Source organism: Amphiura filiformis, chromosome 9 (assembly GCF_039555335.1).
Source record: "Amphiura filiformis chromosome 9, Afil_fr2py, whole genome shotgun sequence".
Classification (NCBI taxonomy): Eukaryota; Metazoa; Echinodermata; class Ophiuroidea; order Amphilepidida; family Amphiuridae; genus Amphiura; species Amphiura filiformis.
Window position 1 is genome coordinate 54,848,561 of NC_092636.1, and position 18,762 is coordinate 54,867,322.

General features: G+C 34.9%; 1 protein-coding gene across 1 annotated transcript in view; it reads right to left on the reverse strand.

Moving 5' to 3' along the window:
• The window catches only part of LOC140160156 (vascular endothelial growth factor receptor 1-like), a 165,380-nt gene that overhangs the window by 32,013 nt on the left and 114,605 nt on the right, over positions 1-18,762 (reverse strand). The window contains 6 exon segments of the mRNA XM_072183432.1: positions 4,080-4,218; positions 5,671-5,810; positions 11,747-12,043; positions 13,931-14,245; positions 14,920-15,270; positions 18,225-18,545. Coding sequence (XP_072039533.1) covers positions 4,080-4,218; positions 5,671-5,810; positions 11,747-12,043; positions 13,931-14,245; positions 14,920-15,270; positions 18,225-18,545 — 1,563 coding nt within the window.

The following is an 18,762-nucleotide window of genomic DNA, read 5'->3' on the forward strand; positions in this document are numbered from 1 at the left end:
CCATAAGTTTCAATACTTTGCCACAACCACACTTTAAGCATTACTTGCCACTGTCAGTTCCAAATTAGACAGCAGGGCTGCCATTTCTGACCCACTTTGGCTTTTATTATTTCTACATATTTACAAAGAATATAGGCTCAGAGGAAAAACAATATTTGATAGCAATGTTGATGTGTTCTAAAAAACTCACTTAAGGGGGTACACACTGATTTTTTTTTTTTCTACTAAATGTATTGCCTAACCGCTCCATAAATCGATCAAGTACCATAAATAGGTCAAACAATGGATCATGTGTTTTGTCATTATAACACTTCAAACAACGCAGGCAAACTCCTTCTGGAAATGTTAATGGCTAACCGGGATGGCTAACCCAAATGTCGACTGCATGCTCACATTCATAAACTTAAGGATGATTTCCGCATTTGACTAACAGGTTGGCATGAAAATAATAGCTTACATTCTTTTAACCGGGCTTTTAACCTAACTTCTTTTGAGCTAAATGTCACATTTTGCCCTTATCGTATTAAACTGTTTCACACTTGCCATTTACAAGTTGTATGAATTATTTAAGTCCTAATGCACCATTCTAACTTTTAATAACTTTTGTCTGTATGAGTCTGGCAACGTATCTGGCATATATTTAAAGACACTATCAGTGATCTTTGTGAAAGTCTCACAAAAGTTTCAAAAACAATTGAAATTTGTAAGAATAGGTTTATAGGTGAAGAGTATGGCTATGAAAGTCTAAGTAGGGTTTATTTTCATATGAAAAATCTACAAAAAGGGAAAAACAGCTGTGCAGTGAAGATGTGATGCTACATTCAGTTGCATGGTGATGTAAGTGTCCTTATGGACAGACCGTCATCATTGACTTATATACTTATAGACCTATACTTCTTCCAAAAAATGCAATTTTTTTAAATGATTTTTTAGATTTTTATATTGATAGTGCCTTTAAGTTTCCAGACACACGCTGATAAGAAGCCCAATGGTGTATGCATATGGCAACTCTGTATATGACATATAGAGGATTAAAGGGATAGCTTAACCACGTGGTCACTGGCTTTCTTACAATGTCTGTTATTGGTTAATTGCATGCTATTATCATCCAAGTAGCCAATCAAAATAGAGCTTTTATATATCTTTGTAATTTTAAGCTTAATCCACTATTCTTACACTATCTCCGATTAGCTCAATAAATTACATACACTTTGTTGTAATCAATTAAAATAGTTTTAAATGATGATAATTTGGCCGGTAGCTCTCATGTGGCTAATCATGATACTATAGATGAAATCATTTGTGACTAAACCTTGTAAATGACAAATATAAGATAACACATACTCCTTTGAAGATCTTGTTTTCATTTACACCTCTTGCTGTGTAACCTACTGTTCATCATCACAAAATGTCAAGTGGGTTTTTTTTTCAGCAGAACTAAATATTTTCAGCCTGGATTTGTAAGGTCTACACATGTTTCAACCTGTAATATTTGAGTTAAAAAGTCAAAATTGAAAGGCAAAACTGTCAGCAAGGACATGGATTTTTTATCCATTGACAATTCAACGCTTGCAAATAATCTAATTGAAGCAAATTGTGTTCTAATTAACTTAGAAGCTTTTACGGAAATCTCGCAAACGAAGCTCTAACTTCACCATATTTATACAATTCACCACCGGAATAGTTACAATTTTATCATTACTTGCATAGCTTCACAGCTCAATTTTCACACTATCAGATCGGAGGAAACTAATTGGCACAAATGTACTCAGAAGACTTTAATAATTTTTATTATTAAAACCATACATCTGGATTTAATGAAATTGTGTCTATCATGTTGCACCAAAATTGCTAAATCCTATGTCTGACCCAGCTAGGTTGATAATTGCTATTTAGGATTTACAAAATTATTCAACAGAGTGAGTACATTTGATCGTAAATCTCAGATGAAAGAAATGATAAAAGTTGTAATATCAACAGGTTATAGTCTTAAATATTTCTCTTTCTTATTTTTGTTTTATATAATCTATAGAGTGGAAGTACTACATATGGGCAGTTGAAATCCCCCAATGGAAGAAATACCTTAATCATAATCTTCTACACATGGAGTGTGAATTTCAAATGGAATTACCTGAATGGGTGACTCCATTTGAAATCTACTCTCATAGGTTTCCTATCTCAAAACTGAACAACATCCTATCTCTGGAGCAAATTTTAAATTTTTGTGTACATTTGTTTATTTTTCTCATGTTTAAGTTCTGTGGGACATTGAAATAGTTTATTGGCAAAGAAAATAAAATATAAAATACTTTTCTGGCACATTTGTGTATTTTAAATGATATGTCATGAATACAAGTCACATGAAGCGCAGGTTGATCACTTTCTGGTGTTGCTAGTTTGATGCCGACAGGGAATGCATCATATTTAATACACAATGGCATACAAATACTCAAGCATCAACAAATTTTGACCATTGGAATCCAAAATTCGATTTATTTGCCAATATCCTCCCATACATTACACCCACTTCCCTAGCTCTCAGTCCCAGAAGACATAATCCAGTAAACATCTCCATGCTTATATCCAGAGTAGACAACAATCCTTCAAATTTTATTAACTCATCAAAATTTGTCCAAATTTGACATTATTCACTTTTAATTTAAATTCAAATATAAAATGCATTCATGGGAGTGCTAACATGCCTAGTTTCAGTTAACCTTTATATATGTTCGCCAAAAAACAAAAACAAATATTGACAACATTTGGTGCTATTTACATGGTGACACTAATAAGTTGCATGCAAATCACTAAGTATGTCCCAAATGATACTTGACCCATTTCTCTCTCTGCATTTTGATATCTAAAATTATTCTAATTGATTTTAGCAGCTCCATTGTCTATGAATTTAAGCAATAAAATCTGTGAATGAACTCTCTGCAGGTTTGCAAAGTAGGATCATTTCATGCTTTTTACACTTAGTAAATGGATGATGGAAGGATGGACGGATAATAAGAAGGCTAGCTGGTGCTACTTATCTGAACCTCCTAAAATTGAAATAGGTTGAGAGACCTCTAGAAATAGCAGACTGCAGTTAAAATAATTTGCCTGACCAAATTCAAATTGTTGCATTTTTAGAACAAGTGTATTATGCTATTGACAATGTGAAATCAACCTCATAAATAAAATCATTTAATACCAGGAAGTTTAATTCAGAGTATTAATTCACTTTGATTATCATGTAAGCAAGATAGTTTAATTTAGAAACAAGCATAACATACAGCCTGGATATAGACATAAGTTTAATGGTTGTTTGACATGCTTTATGAACAAATTATGAGTAACCATGGTCAAAGTGACCTATATAATATGCTAACTATGGTCAAAGTGACCCATATATGCTAACTAATTTGTGGTAGGACAATAGACAAAATCTTTTGTGGAGATAGGTGTTGTACAAAGTTTACCCACAAAACAAGAACTGTCTTTAAAAAAGACAACGCCATATTCACCAGGTCAAATAAGGTACATTGTTCAATACAGCTTGTGTTCCTCAAGGTGCTACATAGGTACAACCATAAAGGCATTTGTCTGTGTAACCTTTCACTGCCTTGTTTTCACTTACAGACAGCCCTATAATTAGCCAGTCACCTCAAGACACAAGTGCCGGACCTCATGATATCCTCCCAGACTGACCCCAACCACACCTCAATTCAATTCTGTCATAACCTGCCTAAACTAATTATCATAAAGGCACGGAATAAACAAAGATTCTGGCTAATACTAGATTGTATCTTAATAAGCTTCCTTAGTGTGGTGTGACTGCACCTTAACCATAATTGTGCAATGGTCAAGTTCATTCTGTTACCCAATATTGACTTATATTACAACATTTTACTTTCTTGTTTGTTTGTTGTTGCTTTTGTAGTTTCTTTTGTATTCTCTGAGATTAATGCATTCAGGCTGGTACAAACATTCACAGTCACTGATTGCCTTTTAATGAGAATTTGAGTTGGAAACTTAAAACAATTAACCAAATATTTTGGGTTGTCTTCTTTTAATATGTGGTCAGACACACTTACCAAGTTTGAGCCGTTCTCTCGGAAACTCCCATTTAGGATCATAAGGTAGATGTTCACAGATGTCCTCAAGGTCAGCCACCTGCCCCAATGAGATAGGCAGCAACATGTCATCCCCACCTGCTATATACTTTTGTCGGCTCTAGAATGCACAAAAATATTATCATTATTATTATTATTAAATGTCATTTATTTGGCACCTTTTCAACACAGACCAACAAAGCACCTTACAATATTTAAAAACAACAACAACAAAAAAGACATACACTGAAAATAGATAATATATACAGCATTAAATATGATAAAAGCAAAATATTAAAATGCATAAAATACACCACAATTATTTCAAAAGGGGAGCTTTAAAAATATCAAAAGAACTTAAATATGAAAAGGCATGCACAGCAATATACATGCCATTCTTACTACAGACTAATAAAGAAAAAACATAGAGCACACTTCGATATTCTTTCCACTGGCACTATCAACAATTTCTTAACTTTTTATTTATTTAAAGGATTACTCACAATAATATATATATATATTATGCGCAGGTACAGGCAAAAATATAATGCTTTGACATTCTAATAAATTAACTTTTTATGCGACTGTCACATCTATTATTGAAATACCTAAGCAAAACAAAATCCAGAAATCCAAAATTTCCTGAACATTGGCAGTTTTTTCAGTCTCAATGTGTAAATTACAACTCCTATGAGAGGCTTTTCTCAATTACTGATAGTTTCTTACTTGGTCTATGACAAATAAACAGTGACAAACTTGAAAATGAAAATTGGCAAAAAGAACCATTTTTTTATTCCATCAAACAACACCTTCTAAGGCACCCGACACCAACCCAATAAAACTGCCACCTGAAATATTCATACTTGCTTGCCTGGTTTCATCCTTAAATTCAGGAAACCAAACTAAAATTAAGAAACCAAGATATCGGTTATGATACCTGTGATCTGTGCTATTAAAACAAATTAAATTCAGAATGATGGATTTTATTAGCATTTCAAATACTCAAGTTAAAATGAAATGGATCGGTCTTAATTTATTTTCAAAAATCCCAGAAATTCCCTGGAGTATATTACTAACTGAGCTGCTTCAATCAAATTAGGTCAAACTTCTAGCTATATAGCCTGCTGCCTCGCTAGCCGACTGACAAGTGATGATGCGCCGTTAGCGTTACCGTCGTCTTATAAACTTTTATGTAGTAAACCACTAATATGAAAAAAATAATGATGTTGCGTTTCTGTACTTCGGTAATAGAAGATTTCATTATTAAGTGAAGAAAATCATTCGAATTTTCCCTGGAGTTAGGCTAAAATCAGAAATACAAAAAATATATGAAAAATATTCAGTTTTTATGTAAAAAGATTGATACAAAGAGTAGCTATATGATCATATTATTGATACCTGATCAATATATCTAGCACTACTTTCGGGCTCTGTTGCTATTTAGTATACTATCCAGAGAGGTTGACGCGCTCGATTGAACGCCTCACGCTCGGTTCCTCGCGCTACGCGCTCGCTAAGTCAGTGAGGGCCAGAGACTGCGGCTACAATATATCCACCACATTGATAGACCTACCTGTTTCACTCGTCTGACGCACACTGTCAACAACATAAGAGAGAGGAGTGTAATAACGCCAAGAACAACAGACACAACCACTACATCACGTTTTGTTGTCATGCCAATAATTATGGATTTGATGGAGTGTTGCGCCATATCTGGGATGAAAAGTGAAAAAATCAGAAAAAACTTAATCATAAGTGGAAATATTAATGTGGGTCAATATTTTGATGAGGTGAAATGTATGAGATTACAATGATGATGATGGAGGGGCAACATCAATGTGCCATGCCTCAGCCATATCTTTTTGATCAACTTACCCTATTGTAACAGATTGAACTACTTCTTCATGGTTCACAATTTGCCTGGTGGCAACAAAGCTTTCAACTTGCCCCAGAATGAACATTTCAAAGATATTTGTTTTTAAGTCCCTTCAGATGAGAATTTACTTGTGAACAGTGGCGTAGCCATGGCATTTTCAGATGAGAGGCAAAGGGGGTGAGGGGGTAAAGCAACATGCAAGAAGGGCCAAATTGGAAGGAAATGGTCAAAAATGCTAAAAAGTACAACAGAGGGGTAGAAATCTTAAATATCAGGGCAGCCAGCATTCCGCAGGGGCAATAGGGAGGAGGAGCAAGACCCCTGGTTCCTGGCTCCTGGGGTTGAAAGCTTTTTAGTTGATTTCAAACATGATTGATCCAGTCCAAGCTGAGATCTTGTTTTCTAAATATTTGTCAATAAAGTTTTAATAGAGCTGTTAAGTGCTCTAGTGTGTTGAAAGCAACTAGCCTGTGAATCACGCATAAAGGTAAACAAATACATATTTAATATGATATATAGGTATTTGAGACATAATCCAAACAGGACATAGGCTAGCTGTCAAACTAGGTTGGGGTCATTATATTAAAGGATGATGGTCCAATTTCACCATGTTTTTAACTAATCTTATCTCTACCACTACACCCGGGCTCTGTCGCTTTGAAGTTGTACATGTATACTATCTGGGTATGGGTATTATATCCAGGCAATGAGGGAGCATGCACGCAAACAACCTCATCCAACCCTTTTGGCTGACCTCGTACTCCATGCTCGTTAAGTTCGTGAGGGCCACAATCATTGTGACAGTCTGCGACTAACTTAGCTCTAACTGCTCACTAATCCAGCTTCATGCTGGATTTTCAACCCCTTTTTGATACTAGATACAAAATGCACATTTAAAATCTTGTAAATGGGTTAACCTAAAATATGGAGCACATTTTGGCTAGTAAGTTCCAAATGAATGATGGTCTTGTAGATCCAAAATAAAAATCATATGCAACACAACCTGATTGAAACACCGGCAACAATAAATTTGAGACAATGGCAAGAATAAGATGCAAAAACAATAAAAAACATACAAAAATGGAATATTTTAAAAACTTTGCAACCAAGTGATTTTTGATTTAACATCTGTAAGCTTAGGCACTAAACAAGTTAGTAATGGTAATAACCCGGGGTAATAACTCAATTGTCAAAATTTCTGACTTTGGTCTGAGTGGATCAGTGTCACACATCAAACATTATCCATGAAACCTTCCAGCTCCATCATAATACTTTCATCTTTTAGAAATGTCATCATGCGTGGTATCAATTTTACTTCTTAAGCTTTTCAGTAAAAAGACTTGCGCTAGCCCGTGGGCATTTACCTAATTAGATCATCAGGGTCTCTGGAGATTGGATAATTTCATCAGCATATGCGGACTAGCCGTGTGATGACATCATATTACACTTGAATACATCGGTTTTGATAATACATACATACAGATATTCATTTTAATTTGTCAATTTGTATAAACATGTTTTTTTGTCAGATACTCAGCAGATCAATTTTTTCTTTTTCTAGGTTTGCCTACGCAGACTAATCCAGAGAGCCTGGCTTTTTAAAAAATACCAAAAATATCTCATTTGCCATGAGATGCACTGCTTACTATAGACAACAATTCAATGATAAGCACATCACAATTTTCTAGGGAATTGGTAACAAAGTAAAGGAAAACTGAGTAAACACCTATTAAGGAAAAAATAATTTTTTCTTTTACAGGCCGCATCAGATATTTCATACTTGTATCATTTTTGCCCTATTTCTTAACAAATTTTTATTTTTTCGTAACTAATTTGTGTATTTCTGAACTAATTTATTTATTTCTGAACAAATTTATTTCTTAACATATTATTGTATTTCTTAACAAATTTGTGTATTAACCCTGGGGCATAATTTTTTCACATTAAACACATCATTTGAAATCAAATAAATTTCAAACAAGATTATTATTTGACCTTGAATATTTTTGTTGTGTGCACACTTAAGGGGTTGTTTTGAATGACAGGTGAGTCAGGGGTCAAAAACAAAATTGATACTTTTTTGACCTCAGCACATGTGTATGTATGATGTGCCATACAGAAATTAACAAAACAATACCTTAAAGTATCATTTTTTAATGTTTTTTGCGATAAACAGTATTTTTTACCATGTTTACAAGCTACAACTATTTGTACCGTAGGCGTGTCTGTTGCCAGGTTATTAACAGACGGTCAGACCTTGAATAATAAATTTTGTGGCTTTACATAATGTATTGCTTAAAGCAATTATAGTAGCCTTGGCCCAAGGCTTTGGTTGTATAAGTCACATGTGGGAAAGCATACAATATAGGCCTATTCAATAATTGCTTTATATGCCCCCCCCTTGTGTTGTCTCATATCCCTGGTCAAATCCAGCTTGCAATAAATATAAATGTGCTGATATTAACTCATCATGGTGGTTTCTTTAATGTTTACATGTAAATGGCTAGCATTGCACCTGGCACCATTTTCCATACTGTTAGATTACATACATGCAGGACCAAAAATTGTGTAGGCCTACTCACAAGAAACTGAACAAATCATAGATCCAAACTCAATATACAATTGGTCTTAGATTACATGCATGTAGAGTGTGGCACCAAAATAGTATCCTCGTAAATTATACCTTTTATGTCCTGTTTGGAAGATTTTGAAGTTAATAATTTTGGTATACTAGTATAGGCCTACATGAATTTAATTTTGAATTTTTGATGATTCATTAATACTACTTCATAAAGTACCATGTTAACTGTAAAGTAGGGCCTATGTTAAATACAAAATAATAGGCCTATGATATCTTGATAATGATAATGATAATATGTCGCACACCTCTTATAACTTAGTAATTTAGGCTTAGGCATATACAGCCTACATCATGAATTTTCTCTGCAAATTAATTTTACTGTTCTAACCATGTCAAAAGACTTGGTCAAGTCTAAAGCAATAGAGGGTATACAATATAATGTCACTCATGTCAACCTCATCATCAATATAAAATGTTGACATCGTGTAAGGTACCACGGGCAATTCGAATGATAATACAGATAAAAACAGGTGATAGGTATGAATGGTAGTTAGTGGTTTTGGAATCGAACTACACACCTGTGCCTCTATCACCTTAAAAGCTGTCCCATGTCTCATCCCTGAATAAACCAACCGAGCTTAACCGTAAAGGTATAACAATTGATATTGTTAAGCTTATAGAAATCAGTTCCAATGTGTAAATTGGACACACCTCAGTGATCCGAATACATTAATGTCCATATTTGTGGAATATAGTATTGGCGAGTTGTGATTTACTTTGCAGAGTTTATAAACTACGTTTTAAAATACTGCAGCATTCTCTGTGTGGTAGCATGTAGGCCTATAGTGTGGCGTAACATGTGATGGTGTATAGGGCGGGTTGCTTATTTTAGGGTGCGCTTATCTTTTAAAAGGGCATTTCGTGATCCACAGCCTCATCCCCCACTTTTCTCAAAAAAGTTGAGATTTTTATATCACTGGAAACCTCTGGCTACATAATGTTTATGTACAAAATATTTCTTGCAGATTAATTCGTTTAGCAAAGATATCGTGAAATTTGAATTTCGTTCTGGTGCACCAGAACGAAATTACAACGCATGTGTCTATGGAGCAGTGTAATACACATAATCATGCATAACTTCATGAACGCAAAATCGGAATCAACTGAAATTTGGAAAAGGTTTTTTTCGTGGATATCTAATGAAAAATGACATAAATAGAGGATGCTAGGATCACGAAATACTCCTTTAATATGGCCATTTGTGGCATATTAAAATTGATCCGTTGTCCTATACAAAAACAATTTGGTTTTGAAATATTGTACACATTTCACGTTAAAACGTCATCAATTATGCCTGCCGAAAAATGTACATTTTCCTAATTTTTTGCCCTTGCCTTGTGGTATTATTTTCTTAGGGTGATTGAGGTAAAATGTTTGACTGAATGAAACATTTATGTAATATGAAGGTATATGCTGAAATGTATCTTTTTATTGTTTTTCTTTCTTTCTTTTTGTTCACAATTAATGATAAGACACAAATATATCCTAAACCTAACCCCAACCATAACCCTAAACGTAGCCTTAACCTGTAACCTAAGTTTTAATCCTAAACCTAAACCTAGCCCCAAACCTTATCTAACCCCTGACTCTCTGAATCCTAATTCTGACTTCCAACTCCTCACCTATGCACACATTCCACCTTGCAACCCTTAATACTCACACACGCACATCCCACACACCCCCTACAGCACCCACATCAATAAATCCACACTCCGTCGACTTAAAACACACACCTACCCCGGGCTACCCCCAAATAGGCCTACCCCATTCTGATCTAACTCTAATTCTACTAATAACTCGACACTAAATTCTACTAATAACTTTCACTAAATTACTCTAAGAATAATTATACATGTTGGAATATAAAAAATTGGTTGTCGTTTTTTCCGATGTATGCCCCGCCTACTTTATCGAATGGTTTATAGTCCAATAGAGGCTGAAAGCGATATTTATGAAAAAAAATGCTAGCTCCAGATCACAATTAGGCTATTGAACAGTGTATAGAATAAGCCGGTCCCTGTAAATTTTAGTCGTTAGCCGAAGCGATCAATGTTTAGAAGGCTTTTATAACATATTTTGGCAGTAGAAAAATGATCTGGGCAGTATCGCGGCCAGAGACTAAGTTCGGTTTTATACATTAAGCGTATATTGACAACCTACATTGAGACCCCTTGAAATGATGATAAATATATCGACACTGAATCCAGAGCTGCTCAGAGTGACACATGTTTTTAGTTATGAAGTATTGCAATGGACTGTTACCAGGAAAATGTGGATTTATACTAATTCAAGACACCAATCGGAAGAAACATAGTAACCACTGTGCAACGCTTGTGTTTGGCCTTCTTATGTGTGAAATTTTGAGGGAAGAAAAAAAAAAAAAAAAATAAAATCAATGAATTTATGCTAAAATATTCCATAACATCAATTCTGTAGATATGACATATAAAGGCAAAACTCAGCACTAAAGTGGACGTTTTGAATAGGATGCATTTACTAAATACACACAAATTTGGGTTTCTTCGCCAACGGAATGGGTGTAGAAGTCTTTTTCGTTAAAAAAGTGGGACATTTTTTAAATTTTGATGGACAAAATTGCAATAAGAAATAGGCGTTTCCAAGGTTGCAAAATTACGATGAATTGTGTGCACAAACGATACCAATTAAGGCACATGCCTTACCCTCAAGTTGAAAGTAAGTACCGTAATTATTTATATAGAGTGTGCAACATATTATTAAGCGAACTTCTGGTAAATCGATGCAAAGTCAATTCATGAAATCTTCGTTGCCACTAGAAAGTGCGTGAGCAATAATGTAACATCAAATATACACGCCTATTTACATAATTTCCTAAGACCTTACACAAGTGATCAGGCTCAAATATAAAACTAGAGAGTTTGGTCATTGATATGCACCATCAATTTTGAACCTATGATCAATATTGCTAGGCAAAAATTCACATCAAACATGGCAAATTTCTCTCATTTCGGAGATATTTGAAACAATACAGCTCGAGCCCTTAACTAATTTCAATACATTCAAATATTATAATATTTTTGTTGTTGTGTGCAAATGCATCCTAATTTCCATATATTCAAATATGAAAATAAAAGAATGACTAGAAATACTGACCTTTGACATAAACTGTTGCCGTGGTTTCATCGTTGCCACCATCGTTAGTTGCGACACACCTGTACACACCACTATCACTCAGGGTAATACTATTCCTTGTCAGTTGTGAGATGGTGAAATTGTCACCAACATAGTTATGAACAGGTCCTTTTAAATTAGGGATTTCTCTGTCATCTTTGTACCATTTAAATTTTGGAATCGGTTGTCCAGTAGCATTACAATGGATAGTAAATGACTTTTGTGCTTTATCTACTTCCATGGTGGTTGCATTGTTGAGAATTTCAGGGGATATCAATTCTGTGAATGACAAAATGTAAGGACACATGATTATAGCAATTTTTTCAATATACTTGTTACCAGGTTACATACATACAGACAAACACAGAGACATATACACCACGACACACCCACCTACTCGTAGAGACCCTAACCATGGTCCCTTGTATTTTACACAGAAAACCAAAGACATTAAAATTTTGATATTTCCCTATTGAAACCGTGGACTTTCATACTCAAATCTGACAATTAAGCCTACTCGCCATACTGTGGAACTAACATAACATCCATAATGGAGGACATATATGCTCAGGGATGAAAACAAGCACCGACAAAAATGCCTGAAACTGCTTCAACATTGCCTGAAAATGTGTATTTCCCTATACTTACAGGTACCATCCAAGCAAAATTTCCTGAAATCATGCAATTTGCCTGAAGATTTACATACTTGTATGCTACAGTCTTTCTAAAGGTGTGTAGACCCATAATTGTGTAACCGTAAACATCCACAGTCATAGTGCTATGAATTTAACCGGGTGAATATAGATGCACACTGCCCCCCCCCCCCACCAATACAAAATAAATTCACACACACCCACAAATATACAAATGCAAACATACAAATATATAAGCACACACCTACTTTACACACATTTTACACAAATTGCTTTATTTTATCATGAATGTTACATTATTAAGACTTGATGAAAAGGTACTCCATGTGAAACAAACTATATATAACAGAAGCAAAGAAAATCTGTAACTGATCTAAGAAAACATGAAGCATTTGGCAAGGAAACACCTTGATTGAACACTACAAGACTAATGCATTAGCTAGTCTAGTAGACCTGGGGCAATTGTAACTCCTCGTACCATTAATGAAACATGTAAGCTAATGTATACTACATCTTCATTTCAACAAAGAGGTTTCTTTTTAAATTTAGTATGATATACTGCAATAGCTTTGAACACTTACTTGAATATCCTTACGGTGTTTCACAGAAAGAACTTAACAGGTATTTCCCATTTGGATAGTGCATATTTTATCCTAACATAACACTTTCAAGTACAGAATATATGGTTTTTGCAGCCGACATACAAAAGTGAATGATTAATATTTCAAAAGAAAGAAATGATAACAATTTTATCACATCACTTGCTTGCTTTGTTCATTATATTTTTATAATACAAATCTCTTCTAACAGAAAATCAGACTCAGCGTTACAGGGTGGAGTAACCTGATCACTGAGAATTTGATCTCATTTAAAGGGGAAAGATCAATGATCATCAAAAGTTACAATATTTCTATTAGTACATTGGTTATTACAGTACTGGTGAAGCTCGTCCCTGTGTGAGTGTTTGAGCGTTTGTCAGATGAGTCTCTGGTTTCATCTTTAATTTTTTACATCCCAATTTTGGCTGAAAATATTTTTCCACCAGGGCAGTCTTCCCATCGTCCCCACCTTGGTTTCATTATCATTGAGGTATAGGACTTTTTATTTTTTCGGAGAAGAGCAGGTAGGGCAACTACTTGATTATATTTCTATATGTTTATACTACATGCTTTGAAAATTTTATAAAATTCGCACGAGTCTGTTTTTAAAAAATCATATTTTTGTTCCTAAAATGGGGGTTATAGCGCCCTCGACCATAGGGCTACATGTAAAGACCAGTTATAGACAAATGGCCCTAAAATAAAACGGACTCGTGCAAATTTCCTCAAATTTTGCATATGATGTAGATTTAACATCTGGAATGTAATGCAAGTGATGTCGTTGCTGCTCTTCTAAATTCATTTTTAAAATGTCCGCCCCAGACCAAGGTGATATATCCCCTTTGCATCCCCGTTTGGTTACACCACTGACCCTGATACCACTTTAAATGTTCAAATATGTATTATGTACTTACTTCGCACAAAGATCGGAACAGTAGCGGAATAATTATGGCCATCTCTTTGTGATGCTGTGCAGTTGTACATCCCTGTGCTGTTCATATCCACATCAATCAATGTCAATGAAGATACTTTGGAGAAACTTTGTGTGTTTGTTTCTAGCTTGTACCCCTCACCCCTGCGCCTTATCACACTGGTTATGTTATTACTGTCTGTGTATGTCCATTGAATACGATTGAATGCATATATGCTAGCCTTACAAGTGAGAGTAACGTTGGTTTCTTCAAAAGGACTGAGTTCATTTGTAGAAACAGCTAACCCATTATCCACATCTGAAAATAATCAAACAGATATTCAGTTTTAAATTCAGTTTTTAATTTACATCTCATTTTCAATAACCTTGGATAACATATTTGGAAATAACATATTATGAAAATAATAAATTTGCTACAAGAATCTTGCATATAATATACATAAAATTAACAACAGCAAAACCTACAATGATTCCTGGATAATTAGATGACAGATATGGAGGGTACTGGTGTAATTACAGACTCTAGTAAACTCCCCAAATCAAGGTAAGATTAGGGTTAGGTTCAGGTTGCATTTGGAAATTACACCAGGATGCCAATAATACCTATAGATTGCACATCATTTCTTCTTCCTGATTGACTCATAAGATCAGTTGCTAGAGCATCAGTCCACAAACCCAAAGGTCCAAGGTTCAATCTAAAATGGTCAGTGGAATTCTTTAAAAACTATTTCCCACTTCCCTTTTGTGGCAAGAAGTTTCTTTTTTCTTATAACATAAAATAGCATCTCATTAACAAGATAGTAAAGAACAGTAAACCAACTCAAAGTGTTACAAGTAAACAAGACAACAACCAAACACTAATTTTGATCGGAACACAACCCAACTTTTAAAAAAAATAAGGGAATGTGCCGTGCTGGTGTGGGATTCGAACCCACAACCTTCTGATACCTTTGTTCTCTATGAACAACTCACCTGCCAATTTATATTCCATATCAACAAAGAAATCCTTCTGATTAAACTTGGTAGACTTAGCCAAACACCTAAACACACCAGATTCCCTGTAGTTGTATGTATCCAAAAGGGCTTCATTCAGTCTCGGTCTAACCACATGTTCTTCGGGAACTTCAACATAGAGGCTCTCATTCTTTGCTGATGGTTTGCAAGTGAGGTCGCTGCGTGCGCACGGTGACCACAGCCATGTCATATTTGGTGTAGGGTTCCCTTTAGCGCTGCAGTTGAGTTGGTAGTGATGTCCGATGGTGAAGAGCGGAGGCTTGTTTTTGGAAGCGTGAGGTAGAGTTGAGATGGTTGGGTGTGGTTTCACTGTAATGAATTCAAACAAAAAGGTAAATGGGTCATATTCTTGCATGGTTTCAATGAGAGAGAAAAATGGTCACAGGACAAGGAGAGTTATTAATGCATGTTTATTGTGTGTTACTAACTGTTGAACTATTATTTCAGCACATGTATATGTGGCTATTAAGTTCCCTCTACTAGACCCCTCCCCAGTTTGAACCATTCTGGCAATCAAGACCTATGCAGTTCTAGTACACTAAAATGTTCCTTTCTCAGAAAGCAGTTCTGTCACTCTCAACTCTTATAACATTTTATTCCAAGTTAGTTCCAGTGGCGTAGCCGTGCAGCACTTTTTGAGAGGGAGGGCAAAGGGGGGGGGCAAGATACATTTTAAAGGGGGCAAAAAAGTACAAAAAAGGCCTACAAATCTTAAATATTGGGGCAGTCACCATGATCTCACACGGGAGGCAAGAGGGGAGCAAGACTTTTCAAGGGGGAGGGGAAGCTGCCCCTTTTGCCCCCGCCCTCCCCTTGGCTATGCCACTGGTTAGTTCTTCAAGATCGCTAGCTCATTCAATATCCAGTCCTCATTTCCCTTGAATGTTTAATGCTGCCATACCCTAACCACAAGGTGAGTTCAATGCCCCACTCCACCCTTATGATTCTGTCATATTACATTGTATTTATGACATGACAATCCTAGGCCTACAATCTGTAAGAAACTTTTTCTAACATTTAATTATTATGAGCAAGGAAGTTAATAAGGCTCATTTTAAAGAAATGTTCTACTAAACTTGTCACAAATTAATTCAAAATTGTTTTCACTTTTCAATCACTAAATTATATTAAAACTTTAATCAGGAGGAATATTAATGAATGATAAATAAGTGAAAATATGATTGTAATTAGCTTGTATTGTCAGGGAATAGGCCTGTGATATGATCCAACATCAGAATGATGGCCTACAAGTCTGCATACTGTAGATCTGACTTTTTACTTTTTAATTTCCAGATTCTGCCTACTATAACAAATCTTTGGCTTTTCAGAACTGATTCAACAAGAAAAACAAATAGTTCATCTTTTTATATTACAAGTTCACTCAGCACAATGATCATACTATATACATGGGTAGTTCTTAAGTTAGAGTAAAACATGAAAAGAAAAAATCTTGAGTGAGCTAGCCGGCCAATGAGTTGCGAGTTAGTTTCCTTTTCAATTAGCTTGTCATCGAGTCGTGCCACGTGTTATCGTGAGTCAGCTTCCGATTTACTTCTATCCTGGTCTGATGGTTGTTGTCAATTATGTCACAATGGTACTAAAAGGGACATCATTTTAACCTTAATCCATGTAATGATTTATGGAGGTTATAGTATTATTGGTTATGTTTTACGTTTTTGTTTTCAGCATTATTTACCATATGAGTTGTATGTATGTAATGGGTCTTGTAATAGAGCTGTGCATCATTCCTCTGGAGTCGGAAGCACATATATCCCCATGTGAGAAATCTTGACCCTCACCCCACCCCATTGGATGCTGGATGCCCTGATGTTTTTAGATTTTAGAATTGCTCATACTTTTTACAACGGGACTTTTTAGCCCATTTTTGACAATTTTCATCAAATTTTGCCACTTAAAGGTTGCCTGCCACACACACATGCGCACTGAATGTTTAGGTGATGGGCCTCAATGTGAGGTCACAAACAATGTGTCATAATTGGACAACACTCTAGTCATGCACCTTTAAATGCTGGGTAATTTTGATCTTACATTGGGCCAATTATAAACAACTCAACAACTGGGTAAAACATATTCATTGAAAATAACACTAAGAGGAAAAATATCCATTGAAAATAACAGTACAGGGTAAAAATATCCATTGAAAATAACAGTACAGGGTAAACATATCCATTCCACTAAAGATTAAAAAAGTTGAAAATAACAGTCAAGATTAAAAACGTTCATTGAAAATAAAAGTGAAGATTAAAAATGTCTATTCAAAATAACATTTAAGATTAAAAACATCCATTCAAAATAACACTGAAGATTAAAAACGTCCACTGAAAATAACACTGAAGGTTACAAACGTCCACTGAAAATAACACTGAAGGTTAAAAATATGCAACTGAAAAAAAAATTTCATTCAAAATAACACTAAAGATTATACTCAACAGTGGGATTGTTCACACAGTTAGCCCACAAAATTGCATACATAATTTTTTACTAGCAAAGAGTATTATGTAAATCTAAAATCTGTAATAGCCCACAAAATTGCATACATATTTTTTTTACTAGCAAAGAGTATTATGTAAATCTAAAATCTGTAATATACAAATGCTACACTGAACTTTCTTGATTGAACTATTTTAGACAGGCGTGCAGACACGGTTTGCCTGGTTAGTGTTGATGGCAATAATATTCATATGACATAGTGTATAATAATATGTGAAAGACGAAAATGATTTAACAGGTTTTACATTTACTTCATTGAACCACGCCCAAGATTATGCCATATAAAGAAATGCATATTCACCCATAGCCTCATAGTCTTGTGGCAAAGTTAGAAATCCCTTACAATGACAGTGTTTTAATGCATGCAAGGATTTATGTTATATATATATATATATTGGGTAGGCACACACTCTTGAAAGTTTTTTAAATATTTTTCATCTAAATTTTTTTTTTTTTTTTTTGTTTTACAATATTTTTTGGTAAGTATTCATGATGTTATTTGACCTGTGTAATTGTTTTTCTGGTAAATTGTTAGATGCAATTTAATATTTTGAAATGAAAGTTTTCTGCAGGATTAGTTTATAAGGCAAAAATCTTAGAAACGAAGCATATATTACAGAAATACTGAAGAACAGTCCTCGCATAAAAACAATACCCATTTTATAATCTTCACTGTAATATCATATGAGGTAGCAATATTTTGCCATTTACACAAAACTGAAATGATAAAAATAATGATGTTTCCAACTTACCAAATACAACCACTTGCACAGTCTGGAACGCAACAACTTCATTCAGTCTCCCTACTAAGGTATAATTCCCAGCATGCTCTTCTCTTATTTCTTTCAATCGTAACACTGCCATATCTTGGTCTTCCTTTATCGGCAAGCGAAACTTGTAGAGCGGATTATCAGGTAGAATCTCCCTATCGTCTTTCAACCATGTGTATGTTGCTAGTGGGTAGGACTTCAGAAAGAATGAGATTCTGATTTTTTCGGCTCCTTTTCTGACTTCAATCTTGCCGTGTCTACCATTGGGCCCGCTCATAGGCTCGATTCTTAAATAACCGTGTCCTGCAATGGCAAACAATACAAATGGTAAACATATGTTGCATAATTGCATTCAAATAAAGTGTCTTTAAAAGTGAACCAAATTGACATACAAGTATTCAAAAGTTAGTAGAGCATTTTGCGATGCGACGCCAAGAAACTAGAACGCTGTCCACATTCAGGAATTAGGTCAATCACAAGTGCTTCATTGAATTTAGAAATCTGACTACAAACTTGGAAT